We start from the raw sequence: 17,189 nt of genomic DNA on the forward strand, positions 1-17,189 counted from the left end.
GTCAGCTACACGTGTATCACAGCCCACTTTGTAGATAGTGAGTGGACGCTGCATAAGTGGATTATTAGATTTAAAGAAATTGTTGATCACAAGAGTTCATCCATTGGTGCGACGATGGATGACTGTATGAATGAATGGGGAATTAAAAAAGTCATTTGTATCATAATTGACAATGCCGGTGCCAATTGAGTGGTTCAAGCGGAATACAACGGTAAAAGAAAATATCATTTGTGAAAGAAGCTTAAACATGTTCGATGATATGCTCATATCATCAACCTCATAGTTGTTGAGGGGTTGAAGGAGGTTGATGATTCCATTACAAAAGTTTGCAACCTTGTGAGATATGTGAGAGTTTCCCCCCAAAGGCTTGGCAAGTTTAAGGCGATAGCCGAACAATTTTAGATTCCATGTTCTGCCATGTTGTGCTTGGATGTTCCGACTCGATGGAACTCGACATATATGATGTTGGATGTGTCGTAGAAGTATCAAAGAGCGTTTGAGCAGATGGAGGTCCCGCCTGAGGTATGCTTTGCTGGAGTCAGTAGAGGGAGAAAGGGGCCTGGTGCGCCTGATACAGTTGATTGGGCGGTTGTGAAGTATTTTGTTGATTTTTCGAAATTGTTTTATGATATAACTATGCGGATATCTGGATCCAAATATTGTACTTCGGATTCCTTGTTCGACGAGCTCTTGGGGCTTCATGACCACTTGGAACAAAGTTATGCTGACACTATGAGATTGTTATTTGCTATGGCTACGAGCATAAAATCCAAATATGATAAATACTAAGGGAATATTGAGAAGATAAATAGGTTATTATTTGTGGTTGCAATCCTTAACCCCCGATATAAGTTGGAAATTATAGAATTTTGGATTAGAGATGTCCTCGAGGAAGAGAAGGATGAAGAGTTTATTAGAGAGCTGAGAAATGATATTGATGACTTATATAACCACTATAACAACAGTGGTCAACATACTCCAGCCAGTAGTAACTGTAGCTCCTCACACCCGACCGGTTCGACATTTTCCTTAGATGATAGAGGTGCAGATCTTTCATCACCACTAGTGTAGCAGTATCATCAAATCCGTGCATCGAGGAATATTATGCAGTGTAGGTCTGAGGCTGAGAGTTATTTGATGGAAGATGTCGAGGCACCTAGTGATATATTTCATTTATTAACTTAGTGGAAGGTTAATTCTATCAAGTTTCATATTCTTTCCTGAATAACTCGAGATGTTATAGCCATTCCTATCACTACGGTTGCCTCTGAGTTGGCATTTAGCACCGGAGTTTGCGTCTTGGATGCTTATCAGAGTTCATTGTCTCTGGCCACCTTCGAGGCCCTCCTTTGCACACAGAACATATGAAGTTCAACGCCCATTGAAGTAGATACTGCTGATGCCGAGAGTTATAGGCTTAATCATGTAACTTTATGATTTTAAATGATTATTTACATAATTTTAATGTTTTCATGATTTAATTTATAATTTATATGATTTTGTAGACCTAACTGTGAACCTCAGACTAATTGTGGATGATTGAGAGTCTGAGATCGACGTATCGTGAGATGATTACCATCATGCAAAACTTGTTAGAGTTAGAGGTGGAGGTGAATTCATAATATCGACGCATCGTGAGATGATTACCATCATGCAAAACTTGTTAGAGTTAGAGGTGGAGGTGAATTCATAATATCGACGCATCGTGAGATGATTACCATCATGCAAAACTTGTTAAGAGTTAGAGGTGGAGGTGAATTCATAATATCGACGCATCGTGAGATGATTACCATCATGCAAAACTTGTTAGAGTTAGAGATGGAGGTGAATTCATAATATCACTTGGAGTCTTGGCTGATGGTTTAGAAGTCTATGATTAAATGACTAAAGAAAAGATAGTGCATCTGATTAATAAAAGTTAAAACATCATGCAGAAAAATTGGAAATTACTATTGAGTATTGAGTCATCGACTCAAATGCATGGACTGTCCAAGACTGATGTGGGGCATTGGTCATTATGGCTAATTTCACATTTGAATGAAATTTATGACATTATTTAATATTTTGGTGCTGTAAATTTAAATTTATTACGATTTATAGTTTTGAATTTAAATTTATGATTTGCGATTTGACAAATTTGTAGTTTGATTTAGTTATTATATTTAAATTTTAGAATTTTAAATTTTTTTTACAATATTTTAGATTTTTTTACGGTACTTATTTTTTAAACTTATTTAGTTATTGCAATGTTTTTTTTTTTTTTTTTTACAGTTGCTACTCCGATTAGAGCTTCGAGCTCTAAACTCCGATCGGAGTCGGAGCTTGTTTTGACTTCTGACCCCAATCATCATAGTCGGAGGTGGGCACTCCAACTCCGTCGGAGTTGAGACCACCCCTAGTGCCCAGTGCCCTTGGTGTGCAAGAACTCATGTCGAGTGACGTGGCATCCGAGAATTGTACCAACAATCTTCATCCACGTATTAACAATAGGATATATATATATATATATATATATTATTAATGTAAAAATTACTGTCGCAAAAGACAACATGAGCCTGCCTCTGTAACACATGGGAAACTGTCTTCAGATATGATGCAATTATTTGTTCCTGGCTCTATTGGCACACAACCACTGTCTTGGGGACTCAACATCATCGCCTGTGATCGTTGGAACATGCCAACTACCCCTTTCTGACTCCTGCATTTACATTACCCAACATTGATATGAATAAGAAACTCCATATAAGAACAACTTTGACATCTTAATTCTCTAACAATCAATTAGACAAGTGATTAGCAAGTGTATGGTTGATCATCTTACCTGAAGAACATTTGAATAAGGGGGAGGCATGTGGAGAGTGGGCCCGCACTCTGATGAGAATGACAGTCGAACCTGCAAATTATTGACAACAAAATAAATAAAAAAAACCGTCTCATATTCTTCAAAGTAAAGACTGGAACTGTTGCATATCCATCCTTTTTTTTTTTTTTTTGTGAGCAAGATATATATAATATATATCTAGTTAAATAACTAGTAAAACAGACCAGTTCAACTCATTGACTTCATGCAAGTTCTGGGGGAAAAAAACATTGCAACTCCAACACAATGACAAAAATCTTCCAGAAAACTTGATATAAGTCAACTAAAAACATGCCAGACAGTACATATACGTGTTACCAACCATTACCATGTGGACTTCTAGGAAAACTAGATATTCAAGAATTTAATGAACTAGAGCATTACAGTCCTATGGGCTATGGGAAAATTACTGGAGAAAACTTTTCGTCAGTGAAAGAATATATATACGTGTTGCACCATAAAAATACACACAAAAGCAACATCTCAAATTCTAGGAGAAAGGATTAGGAGGCATCCAACTATATTAAAAATTCCTAGTGCTAATTACATAAGAGTTTAAACTATTTAAGTCCCAAAATATCAAAATCATAGTTTGGCAAACATAAAAATAAATTACGAGGAAAAGGTATTGATATCTAGGATCAGGTGCAGCAATGTTACCATCCTTTTTTATTTTTCTTTTTTTATCAAAAACAAAAGTGCAAGAATTGATGATTTTAGGTTGACCTTGATTTTCTGAGACACTTACAGGCTTTGAATAGCCGGGGAAACCATGTACCGTGAAAGAGCCAATTGCATCTCATATTAAGAATATCCTCAAAATTTTGTTAAAAGGAAACAGTCATCTCTGGATTACAGTTTTGCACGAGAAAACCATGTTGTTCTAGCAAAGGAGACAACAATGCTTGGTATTTATTTCATTATTTGGGCAAACAAAATGCTTGGAAGCCACCATATGCCAGTCTACCAGGCTCATGGCTCGCCTTGTTTAAGAAACTAGCAGCCTCCAAAGTTCTTATTCACTACAATGATTAGAAAGAAAAATGCTTGAATAAATCTGATTTTACCTAATTTAAATTTACTGCATCTAGCTTCTGCTACTACAAACAAAAATTAAAACGAAAGGAACAGAGCATACAGGATCCTTGTAAGGGAAGCAATCTTAAGTGAACAAGCTCAAGTGAACAGAAAGTTTATGCAGGGGAATCCGGCTGACAGACGTGACGTTAATAGCACGGAACTACCTCGAGAAGGTAGATCAGCGCAAAACCGTCCGAAAGAGATGAGCATTCTTCGGTTGGGTGAGAAACGACATTCCTCAGTTTCCTCGATTGGATTGCGCATGTGCCAGTATTTTGGCTACGAGTGTCAGAATCGTGCATATGACCTCAATTCAGAAAGCTCTCTTCCACGTGCACATCGTGTTCACAAAGCTATGCTTGGTGGTCTCCATATAAACCCAAAATCAGCCATTTTCCATTCCGAATCGTCATTCTAAGTTATTTTTTCTATTTTTGGTTATTTTTCTTTTATGGTAATGTTTATTTTGAGGATCGATTTTATTCCTGATTTTTAGCTAGTTTTAGCAAGATACCTATTTTATTCCGTATTTTATCACTTGGTGATCATTGTAATTTTGACTCTTTTCCTTAGCTATTTAAGCCAAGCTTGGGGGCTTCACAAGGAACATTCAATTTTTTATGAAGAAACCCTAATCTCAAAGTTTTCTCTCTGTTTGCATTTTCTCAATCTCAATCTCTAGCTTCCGTTGTTTAGCTAGCTGTTAAGATAATTCTTATTTTGCATCCGGTGTTAGTTGACATCAGAACTTTAGCTGGTTAGTTGGTAGAGGTCATGGTCGGCGTGGGTAGGTTCCAATTGAGGAAGTCCCTCACAGCGATCGTAATGTACAGGATGCGATGATTGCAAATTTGTAAATGCAAATAGCAATGTCTAGAGGCGCAAAACCTGGAGGGTCAGACGTATGATCAATATTTTGACTCCAAATTGAAATATGTTACAAGAAGAATAGTTTGAAGTATAAGGAGTTGTACATATGTGGATTGGGCTTATCTTGCAGCTGGGGCTTCAGGAGGAGTATTAGTGATGTGGGATAGAAGAGTGGTGGAATGGAGGGCTTTATAGGGGAGCACACAGTGGCGGGTTCTTTTAGAAGTGTGAAAGCTAATTTTATGTGGGCCTTTGCTGGTATTTACAGGCCAAACTTGGACAGCAATAGAAGTGTGTTATGGGAAGAATTAGCTGGAGTACATAGTTGGTGGGAAGTACCATGGTGTATAGGTGGTGACTTTAATGTTGTAAGATTTCCAAGTGAACGCTCAGGAGATAGTAGAATGCGACAAAAAATGACAGAATTTTCAGAATTTATTTTCAACTTGAATCTGGTGGACATCCCTCTCATGGGAGGGGCATTTACGTGGTCAAATAATCATACGCAGTCTAGATTGGAAAATTTTCTAGTATCCTCGAATTGGGAAGCTCAGTATCCGAAAGTGTGTCAAAGGAGCCTGTCTCGTTTGTGCTCGGATCGTAATCCTATTTTTCTTGATTGTGGTGGTATCCAAGGAGGGCATTAATATTTTAAATTTGAAAATATGTGGCTGAAAACTGAAGGTTTTGTGAATAGGGTTCAGCAATGGTGGTCCTCATATTAGTTTGATGGAACCCCTAGTTTTATCCTTGCATGTAAACTAAAAGTTTTAAGAAATGCCTTGAAGATTTGGAACACATAGTCTTTTGACAACATAGGGGAACAAAAGAAGTCCATATTGGAAGAGCTTTAGGAGCTAGAGAGGACACAGGAGGGACGGACTCTTTCCTTGGAGGAAATATCTCGAAAGTCAGAGGTGATTACTGAATTAGAGAGAGTTATTTTGCTGGAAGATATTTCGTGGCACCAAAAATCTAGAGTTTTGTGTTTGAAAGAAGGTGATCGAAGTACAAGATTCTTTCATAGAGTGGCCAATTCTCACAGGAGAACCAACACTATAGAGATGCTGAATATAGAGGGTGCAACTTGTACCGAGGCCCCTATAATTAGAGATCATGTTGTTGGTTTCTTTGAACACTTGCTTACAAAACAAATGGGGTGGCGGCCAAAGCTCGATGGTTTAGCTTTTGATTCTATTGACCCATAGTATGTCTCGAGGTTGGAGAGGCCATTTGAGGAGATGGAGGTTCATGATGTGGTGAGGAAAATGGCCAAAGACAAAGCACCTGAGTTGGATGAATTTTCTATGGGATTCTTCCAAACTTGTTGGGAAGTGATGAAGGGAGATTTAATGAAGGTGTTTCGGGAGTTGTTCATGGATGAAAAATTTGAAAAGAGCCTTAACGCCACATTTATAGCACTAATTCCTAAGAAAATTGGAGCATCGGAGGTCAAAAAATTTCGGCCCATTAGTCTTGTGAGTGGGGTGTTTAAGATTATCTCTAAGGTGCTTGCAAACCGATTATGAGAGGTGTTGGGGAAGATTATAACAAAACCCCAAAATGCATTTGTATGAGGAAGGCAAATTCTAGATTCAGTCCTCATTGCCAATGAGTTTCAAGATAGCAGACAAAAGTTTGGTAACTCGGGGATCTCATGTAAGTTAGATATGGAGAATGCATATGATCATTGTTAATTAGGATTTCCTACTCTACTTGCTTGGGAGGTATGGTTTTGGGGAGAGATGGTGCTCGTGGATTAGATTGTGCATATCAACTCAAGCACTGAAGCTTCTTTCTCACATGCAATCTTGAATACCGAGGGGAATAAATCTTTTAGGACTAGTTTGAGGAGTGAGATGAGATGGGAATTTTGTGAATAATAGTAAGATAGTTTGAGAATAGTAATGAGATAGTTTGAGTTGAGTATTTTTTGGATTTTGGAAAATGAGAGAAAAAATTGAATAAAAGATATTATAAAGTTAAAATATCGTAATAATATATTTTTATAATATTATTTTTATTTGGAGATTTGAAAAAATTGGATTTTTTTTATTTGAAAGTTTGAAAAAGTTGTAATGATTAGTTTGAAAATTTTGTATTTGAATTAAGTTTGAGAATAAAATGGGATGAGATGAGAATATAATTTTGTGTCTCATCTAAGGCCTCAAACCTGCCCTTAGTGTATTATTTCCACACCATATGTTGCTCAAGAATTTTATTTTAGAACCATCTTCCAACACAAGTCTAGCATGACAATAGAACACCTCCCATCCCTGACTAATATGCTTCGAAATCCCCATTCCGTGAGGCCCATTTACCTCTCTACCACACCAAGTCCCCCCCCAAAACACTGAAAATCTTTAGATTTCTAATACCCAACCTTCCCAAGGGAAGTGGGGAACATACCTAAGGCCATTTGACCAGATGGAATTTAAAGTCCTCCCCCATGCCACTCCAAAGGAAGTCTCTGTATAGTTTCTCAATTCGGATTGCCACACTTGCTGGAATTGGGAATATAGAGAAAAACTACGTTAGTAGATTAGAGAGAGTACTTTTGATTAGTAATCCTGCCCCCTTTCGACAAATACAATCTCTTCCAACCAGCCAATCTACGTTCAATCTTCTCGATCACTGTATCCCATATTGTTACAGTCCTTGGGGTAGCCCCAAACGGTAAACCTAGGTAATTCATGGGTATGACAGACACTTTACATCCTAGAGTGTTAGCCAATTGTTGGATATTACGAACATTACCAACTGGCACCAATTTTGATTTTTCAAAGTTCACTTTCAAACCCAATGCCGATTCAAAGCAGAGTAGAAGCGCGCTCAGTGCGTGCAATTGGTTTTGTTTTGCCTCACAGAATTTAAGCGTATCATCTGCAAATAACAAATGAGAAATGTTAATAATACCCCTAGTGGGGTCACCAATAGAGAATCCAGCCATGAAACCACTGCAAACCAACGCCTAAGTCATTTTGCTCAGTGTCTCCATAACAATGACAAAAAGGAGTGGACACAGTGGATCTCCATGTCTCAGACTGCAAGAACTGTTGAAGAACGTTAATGGTTTAGACCTTCATGATTTTCTTGTTTCCTTTTTTCCATCCTAGATAAGTGCTTCCTCTTGTATATCATCTTGTGTACTTGAACTATGCCTATACTATTTATACAATCGTTTACTTACAAAAAAAAAAAAAAAATCTAACTCCAGTTTTGAGAACCTGTAACATAATCATGCTCTGTTTCGGGAGTATTGTGGTAGGGAGGGAACGAGGTGGAGACCTAGGCTTCAGAGTTGATCTCCTGGAATTTTCTGGTACTCTGTAGGAGGAGAGCTTCATCGATTGGTTTCAAGAGGTGGGGAATGTATCTTTGATTACAAGAATGTCTCAGATCGTATGGAGGTGAAATTGGTTGCCATCAAATTGAAGGGCAGAGCGTCTGCCTGGTGGGAGCAGTTAAAGCGGTCTCGTGAGCGATAGGGTAAGGCCAATATTGGCGATTGGGAGAAGATAAAGGGTCACTTTTTGCCCTTCGAATATACTCAAACCTTGTTTTAGTGAGACTTCACACGTCGAGGCAGGGAGCGAGATCTATTGATGACTACACCAAGGAGTTCTATTAGTTGGTGGCCTGGAATGATCTTTCCAAGACTGAAGAGCAGATGGTGGCATGTTATTGGGTGGCTTGCAGCAACCTTTATAGGACATCCTCAGCCTCCACTCTCGGTGGACTAATTCTGAGGCCTATCGATGTGTTCTAATCGTGGAGAAACAGCAGACCCAACGACTTGCGCCTAGGAGCGATCAGAACACACGGGGGTCCGTCTGCAGGAGACTCGCCCTACTCTGCAATCAACTTGAAGTCAGAGTTTGAACACCACTAATACTTGGTGTTACATATGAGAGGAGCCCAACCATAGGGCAACAGAATACAGAAAGCCTGCCAATCAGAAGGGGAAAAACCTTCTAATTAATGAGGATGGCATTAAAGGTGTTGAGGACATTGGAGAGACTGTCTATAACGAGGACGACAATGAAGGGGATATTTTGCACGGAGATAGTAATGAGATCATCAGAAAAAGTTTATTAACTTCCAAGGGTGATTTAGGAAAAAGGCTGGTTAAGGACAAATATTTTTCACACTACTTGCACTATTTCTGAGAAGGTGTGCAAATTGATCATAGATAGTGGTAGCTGTGATAATGTGGTCTCCGAGGAAGCAATTCAGAAGCTCTAACTCAAAACAGACTGTCACTAGAAGCTATGTAAGCCTTTGTGGTTGAAGAAGGGCAATGAGGTCACACATGACCGGCAGTGCTTGGTCTCTTTTTCGATTAGCCATAAGTATTTTGATAATGCATGGTGTGATATGGTATCCATGGATACTTGCCACGTATTGTTAGGCAGACCGAGGCAGTATGACCGAAGCATGGTTCGCGATGGGCGCAAAAACACATATTCCTTTAGCTTTAAAGGGAAGAAGGTAGTATTAGCACCATGTAGGGAGGGAGTTGTTTTTGCTCCTGCGGTAGAAAAGGGAAACAATCTTTTGTCTAGGGTTAAATTCTAGGAGGAGGCGGAGAAGGAGGGCATGGTGTATGCCTTCGTACCATATGATAGCAGTGGCAAAGCTGATTGTGATTTGCCACCAGAGGTGCAACAGATGCTATTTGAGTTTGCAGATCAAATGTCAAAGGACCTTCCCCTTGGCCTTCCACTTATGAGAGATATCGCCTTAGCCCAATAGAGCAGCATATCGCCTTAGCCCCAGAGAATTGCAACACCAAGTGCTAGAGTTATTGGAGAGGGGCTAAATTCGTGAGAGTATGAGCCCGTGTACAGTTCCTACCCACCTGGTACCCAAGAAAGATGGTTTGTGGCATATGTGTGTGGACAATAGAGCCATTAACAGTTTCATTGTGAAGTACAAATTCCCAATTCCCTGCCTGGATGACATGTTGGATCAGTTGTAAAGCTCTAAGGTCTTTTCCAAAATTGATCTTAAGAGCGTGTATCAGTAGATTAGAATACACCCTGGCGATGAAAGGAAGACGATGTTCAAGACGCAACATGGTCTCTACGAGTGGATAGTCATGCCGTTTGGGATATCCAATGCACCCAGTATGTTTATGAGATTTACGCATTAGGTATTGCGGTCGTTTATGGGAAGTTTGTCGTTGTTTACTTTGATGACATCCTCATATACAGTCTGACGTGGGAGACACATACAGAGCACCTCCGAGCTGTCTTTGAGACGTTACAAAAGGAGTTTTAACTAGAAGAAGTGTTCATTTTTCACCACTTCTGTCACATTCATTGGATTTGTTGGTTTTACTGATCGTGTCCATGCAGATCAATCCAAAATAGAAGCCATTCTGGAGTGGCCAAGGCCCAAGATCCTACACAATGTGCGAAGTTTCCATGGATTGGCATCTTTTTATCGCCGATTCTTCCGGAATTTCAGCACTCTAATTACATCCATTAGAGTGCTTGAAGGGGCGAGCATTCCAGTGGTCCTAGGAAGCAGAGATCAATTTCCGGTTAGTCAAGCAAAAGATGACAGAAGCACCAGTTCTAGCACTCCTTGATCTTGAGAAAATCTTCAAGGTGAACTACGATGCTCTCGGAGTGGGTATTGGCAGTGTTTTGAGTCAAGAAGTGTGACCTATTGCATTTTTTAGTGAGAAGCTATTGGGATCAAAGAAAAACTACTCCACGTACGACTTGGAGTTCATTTTGATTACTGACCATGAGGTGTTGAAGTACATCAACGGGCAGTAGAAGTTGAGTAGATGACATGCCAAGGGGGTCACCTATCTGCAGGAGTTGACATTCGTGCCGAGACATTAATTGGGGAGCTTGAACGGGGTTGCAGATGCTTTAAGTTGACGAGTGTCACTCCTCACTACCATGAGTGCCAGAATGACAAGCTTTTGACACTTTCAAGGATTTGTATGCAGAAGATCCTTCGTTTGGGAAGATTTTTATTGAGGTAACTAAGGGTAAGCGGAGTGACTTTCTTTTACACAACGGTTTTTTGTTTCGTCACCTACAGTTGTGTATTCCAGACTATTCTTTGAGAGAACACATTATATGAGACATGGCGAGGGGCACTTTGGGCGAGAAAAGACTTTGGCGTGGCTTGACGTCAGCATGGATTTTGTCTTAGGTTTACCTAGAACCCAACGTGCCATAGATTCAATCTTCGTTGTGGTTGACCGATTTTCGAAGATGGCCCATTTTGTAGACGCCACACGAATTGCTCGTCTTTATTTCAAGGAGATTGCTTACATGCATGGTGTTCCTCGGTCCATCACCTCAGATCAGGATACGGAGTTTATGAGTAATTTTTGGAAGAGTTTGTGGGAAAAAATGGGAACGAAGCTGAACTTTAGTAGTACCTACCACTCCCAAACAAACGGACAGATCAAGGTGGTGAATCATAGTTTAGGCAACCTTCTAAGGAGCTTGGCCTGTACTAAGCCAAAATAGTGGGACCTCGCCTTATCTCAGGCAGAGTTTGCTTATAACCAATCCAAGAACCAGACTACAAAGTTGAGCCCATTTGAGGTTGTGTATAGACAGAATCCACCAGGCATCCTTGACTTGGCACCCGTTCCATAGATTGGTTGCCTGAACGTCAAGGCCGAGAAGATAGCAGCGCAACTTCTGGGAGTTCATGACCATTTCAAACAAGCAATCCAGGCGAGCAATGCAAAATACAAGGCTCAAGTCGACAATTGCTGTGCTAGGTACTTTTTGATGTTGGGGATTTTGTTTGGGCTGTTCTAACCCATGATCGTTTTCCTATTGGCGAGTATAATAAGAAGAAAGACAGGATGATTGGACCTTGTGCAAACCTACAATAAGTCCAAACGAGAGGCCTAAGTCTAACTCAGTTCTTATCTCAAAGAAAAAAGAGAGAACCAAAATAAAAAAGGTCAAAACTATGTGCATCCAATCTCACTAGGGTAGATGATACTTCAGACTCCAGATGGAAGAAGGATCATGACTTCTAGACTTAGCAACCTTACATATTATCCAACATCTGGAATCTCATTCACGTGGAAGTTTGATGATCATATTACTGAGAACCATATAAAGAAAGGAAGCTTTCAATTGATATGTATCACTCTAGCCCTATGCTCATTTGTTAAACAAGCTAAATTTAGGCTTGAGTGGGTTCATTAGACGAGCAAAACCAAGATGCTAATCCATCCAAGAGCAAGCAACTCATGAGAGGCTTGGCTCATTAGCATCTCCATTCTTGAATGCAGGTTCATTTTTTGAAAATGCACTTGTCACTCGATGAAAGAAATAAAAAAAAAATGATAAGATTTTTAAATACCATGTTCTTCTGTTGTCTTACTCATTTCAAACAAAATTCGACAAGCAAGTGGAGCAAGAAAAGGTTTTATATTTTTGTAGAAACTACCGTATGCCTTCTTTTAGGAAAAATTGTTTCTATCCATTGCTGAAAAAGATGGAGCCTGCTTATAAAACCTGAACCGAACAAGTCCTAACTTGTCTACAAGGATAGGAAGTTGGATGCCATATTATCAATCAATTACCTCCATAGCTGGGCTTGCACATGAATGCTTGGGTACAGATTCTGTGTCTCTTAAATTATGATAAAACTTGTGTAAGCACATGCAAGTAGAGATAATACCTGATGCTTTTCCTTCCATCTTGGAAAAAAGCTAGTCCCTAGCAGTTGGAACAAGTGGTCCCTCATCTCATCATTTGTGACCAGTAAACACTTACAAGTAACAGCTGCATATAACCAGTACCTGTAAATAAGAACAGAACAATTATTGTTTTGCACAAGTTAACTAATAAGTTCATAATGTCCAGGTGATTTTAATTTTATAATGTTTTCCACAACTAAATAAAGGCTCCTTTTAAAAGAAATCAAACAAAGTAAAACACGTGTTGAGAACACATTTACCAGAAAAACATAAATATTTGGTCTGAAACTGCAATCTAACCTAAATATAATTTGCAAATGAACGAACACATGCAAACTTACCAGTCATCATTTGAACCAGGAGGAGTAACATAAAGCGCGCCAGACTTTTTCCAAATCTCTATCAACTTCTTGTTATTCGGGTGTTGAGCAGGACCACCAGTTACACGATTTTTATGCAAAATAATAAGGGGCAATCTCTTCGAAGGACTCATTTGACGTAGTTTTTTTACAATAGAATTAAGCTAAAACCAAAAGGAATAAATAAGCACCTCAATTATAGATTTTTCTTTAAAGGACTCATCAATCCACACACCTGGAAAAAGCTGAAATTATGCTGGTTCATAGACACATTGGCACCATCTACAACAGCATCAAATGGAGCCCGCTGCTGAAGCCACTCCTGGATGAGTTCACCTTATAAATCAATCAGGAGGCCACTGACGATCATTGTATGTTTTAATTGATGAAGCATACAGTGAGAGTATCAGGTTTTCCAACAGTTCATGTAAGAGAACAAACTAATACTTACATATGAAGCATCTCAAAATCTTGAAAAAAGTTTAGATTGTGATACACAAGATGCAAAATCATTCTTGGTTCTAGAACATACAAGTCAAAATACATCGCGAAGTAAATGTGGAGAAAAATAGAGAAGGCAGTATTTGTACCTGGAACCGAACAAAATTCGCCCTAACCTCTCTTTGGCAAGCCAAGTTGGTTAATGAGACAGCAAAATTTTCTGTCTCCTTCGGATCAATATCAATACAAACAAGTTTTTCGCCACATGAACGACAAATGCCAGTCTCATCCATGTGAGTCCTTGTCACTCTCCAATCCCCACTGCCCAGCCACCCCTGGCCATGCCAACCTCCACCTCCCTTCACAATTCCCTCCCTGACTTTACTCACATCCCAAGTCTCCTCCCCAACTTTAGCGGCCTCTTCACATTTAAACCAATTCTCAATAATCTCAGCAGTCAGCTCGGAGACTTGCCTCACTGTGCCTCGTAACCTGTGCATCATCTCATAAACCTTGTCTGCCCTCTTGGCATTGGCACTCACTTTCAAAATCGCAGACAGTTCAGCCTCCTCAGCCACCAGCCCAGATGCACCCATATCAGCATCGACTTCATAAGCTCTATCCGCCATTCCCTTCTCACAGAACCCAAATAAGGCCGGGCCATATGACCTCAACTTGGGTTCAATACCAAAGCCCTTCATCTGCTGGACCAAATCAAAAGCCATCTCAGGGTCTTCCATGGCAGCATAAATCCTCGCAACACTAGTAAATGTGGCCTCATTGGGCACAACTTTATCCATTAACATTTGCCGAAATATCTCAAAACCCCTATCCAGACCCAAACCTCCATCTGAAGAAGAGCACAGATAGAGCAACACATTGTAATGGTGTTGGCTAAGCTGAACCCCACTCTGCCGTGCCTCGTTGTAAAGCTGAAGCGCTTCAACAATGTCGCCACGCTTTGAACACATATCTAGCTTCTTTCTAAGCACTCCCTCAGGCGAATCGTAGCGTGCTTTTTTCTTGGATTTGTTGGAAAGCATAGAATTGGTAGGCAATAGAGTATGGGAATCGTGGGTCGGTGGAGTGGCAGTGCAGAGAGTTGACAGGTAGTGATGGTTTACTTTGTTCATAGAGAAGCAAGGGAAAGCAGCATTAACGAGTATAGGCTTGGTAAATAAATGAGCGGTGGCGCAGTGGCTGAGAAGAGGACGGCGAGTGTTGCTGAAGTGGACTGCAAATGGGAATTTGAAGAAGACGGAGAAGAGAGGAGACGGTCTAGCGAGCGAGGGTAGAGAGCGTGTGTGCAGCATCACTTTCACCCAAAAATAACGAACAAAATTCACACAGATGGATTCAATTTTCCATTTATCTAGAAAAGAAGGCTGGAGGATTTTGTTACGGGAATTCAATCCTTATATCATGCTATGAATCCAGTCGTAATGATGTGGAGATGACTGAATGTATTTAGGGGTGAATGCAGTAGGGGATGGAATGCTGCGGGAATGTAAATGGAAGATGAGTGCAAACTGTTCGTAGAAATGCCTCAAGGGCCATTCGTATCAATGTTTTGAATATCGTACCGGACATCGTACTGGTCAAGGTACTGGAACGAAATATTTTGATACCGGTACCGTTTCGGAATAACGTTTCGGGATAACGTTTCGGGATAATCGATATATAAATAAATTATATATATAAATATATATATATATATAAATTATATTTCAAAATAATAGTCTATATATAAATAAATGATATATAAATACATATATATAAAAATTATAAATAGTCTAGGCTGAATTAGGGATTAAAAAATAAGTTTGTAGTTTAAAAAAATGAAAAAAAAAAAAAACACACAGGCCGAAATATCGGCCGGTACCGGCTGAAATATAGGCCGGTACAGGCCGAAATTTAGTCCGAAATGGCCGGTACCGGCCGGTACGGCCGGTATTTTAGCTGGTACGGGACAGATATAGTACCTGTACCGGCCAGACGGCCGAAACGAAAAATTTCGGCCGTACTGGCCGGTACGGTATGAAATTTAAAACACTGATTCGTATACTAGATAAGGGAATTTTTCGAGGGAATTCCAAACCTCCTTACAATAGTCACCTAACAATCTCTCAGGATGAGTCTCCCACCATTCGGGCTGTCGAGAAAATTACTAGAGTACCCTTTATTATAACAGACTGAATATAAGAAAACTATATCGTTTTACTATTTTAAAAACACTAAACAGCATTTATTAAAATTGTGCCGCTTAATGGAAATCAACCAACGTATCTCCCTGCCCTTAAGCCCACGATGTCGTTTCGCCCTCTTTACTTAACGATGTCATTGCCCCTCCACTGAAGCCCTAAGACTTCAAACACTTCACTTGTTCCACACACTTTTGCCTTCTCAGTTATGTCGCCCACTTCTTCACAGCTCCAAGTCCATTCCTTTATTCTCCATTGATCCCTACTTGGGAGCCTTCTAACATATCATCATGGACACTCAAAAGTAGGGCCCTGTCCGTTGCTGGTGGCGGGGGCGAAAGCCGCGAAACCCCATACGTCCGCCCCCCGCCCTGCCCAAATGGACCCGCAGTCCACTACGCTCAGAAAATGTTTCTGGGTATAGAAGGGTAAAAATACATGTATTGGGCCGCAAAATGTTTATGCTATATCTTTATGATACATGTTTATACTTTTGGACAATGTTGGGATATGATATTAGTATGGTGCCATGTACTTTGCAATTGCTTAGATTATCTGACTTTTACTATTTTTCTGCTGCTACGTTACTGCATACTGCTAGTGTACTTAGGTGCATAGCATAATATCTGTCATGTACGAGGGGTGTGTAGCCTTGTGTTACATGTCCCGACGTTTCAATCACCATCCAATCCCAAGCTGGGGCTGGGGGCGCCACAACAAACAATTCCTTCCAAAATGAGCTCAAAAAAGGGAATCCATGTAATTTGAACACAACTCCCATAAAAACCTGAGCCACTTCTTGAGCTGTGTAAGGGTGAGTCAAAGGCATAAAATGCCCATACTTAGTGAAGCGATCCACGACGAAAAAAATTAATGAATAACCTTTGGATCTTGGTAGTCCTTCAATGAAATCCATGGATATATCAGTCCATGCTTACTGAGGTGTTGGGTGCAGTTGTAGTAGACCTGCAGGGGGCATGGTCTCATATTTGGTAGATTGGCAAGTGTCGCACTCCCTCACCCAGTTTTTTATTTCTTTCTTCATAACAGCCCAATAAAAGTCCCTCTTAGCCCTTTGATAGGTCTTGAGGTACCTCGGGTGACATGCTATCGGATATGTGTGAATAAAATGAAGGACCTTGAACTTAAATGGAGAATCTAGCACCACCACGATCCTCCCCTTCTTAAGAATCAATCCTTGTTGTAGTGACACCCCTCTTGGGGTCTCTTGGTTGTTCTGAAACTTTTCTAGCAACTCCTTAAACTCCAGGGTCTGTTGGTAGCTTAGGTTAAGTTCTATTACGCAATCTAGTGAAAGACAAGTAACTTGGGCCAGCAACCCTCTATCCTCACCATCTTCTTCTCCTTTTCTTGAGAGTGCATCCGCCACCTTATTCTACTTGCCTCTCTTATACTCAATTTTGAACTCATAACCCATTAGTTTACTGAACCAATTGTGCTGGGCCTCGGTCCCTACCCTTTGTTCCAACAAGTACTTCAACGCTTGCTGATCTATCCTTATAATGAAGGATATCCCCAATAGATATGGGTGCCACTTCTGAAGTGCAATGACTATAGCTAAGAGCTCTCTTTCTAGGAGTGGTGCCTAACCTTTCAACATTTTATTGAGATATGCTATAGGCTGGCCATATTGCATAAGGACAATTCCAATCCCTTTTTCA

At 40.1% G+C, this 17,189-nt stretch overlaps 1 protein-coding gene across 1 annotated transcript; it reads right to left on the bottom strand.

The window, feature by feature from the left end:
• Positions 1-2,468: 2,468 nt before the first annotated feature.
• On the bottom strand, positions 2,469-14,851 carry LOC108987348 (proteinaceous RNase P 1, chloroplastic/mitochondrial-like). The gene is made up of 6 exons (XM_018960253.2): positions 13,456-14,851; positions 13,101-13,187; positions 12,848-13,029; positions 12,488-12,608; positions 2,822-2,893; positions 2,469-2,698 (listed from the first exon to the last, which is right to left on the bottom strand). Exons 1-6 carry the CDS (start codon positions 14,617-14,619, stop codon positions 2,600-2,602), a joined length of 1,725 nt encoding a protein of 574 aa, XP_018815798.1. The 5' UTR covers positions 14,620-14,851; the 3' UTR covers positions 2,469-2,599.
• Between the last annotated feature and the right edge of the window lie 2,338 nt (positions 14,852-17,189).

The sequence above is a fragment of the Juglans regia genome, chromosome 7, assembly GCF_001411555.2.
Source record: "Juglans regia cultivar Chandler chromosome 7, Walnut 2.0, whole genome shotgun sequence".
NCBI classification, from domain to species: domain Eukaryota; kingdom Viridiplantae; phylum Streptophyta; class Magnoliopsida; order Fagales; family Juglandaceae; genus Juglans; species Juglans regia.

Excerpts from the sequence above, each read along its gene's own strand:
- LOC108987348 (XM_018960253.2), bottom strand. The coding sequence starts at position 14,619 with ATGCTGCACACACGCTCTCTACCCTCGCTCGCTAGACCGTCTCCTCTC. Across the intron at positions 12,609-12,847 it reads CCTGGTTCAAATGATGACTG|GTACTGGTTATATGCAGCTG; the intron begins GTAAGTTTGCAT and ends TCTTATTTACAG. Across the intron at positions 2,699-2,821 it reads CTTATTCAAATGTTCTTCAG|GAGTCAGAAAGGGGTAGTTG; the intron begins GTAAGATGATCA and ends ATGTAAATGCAG.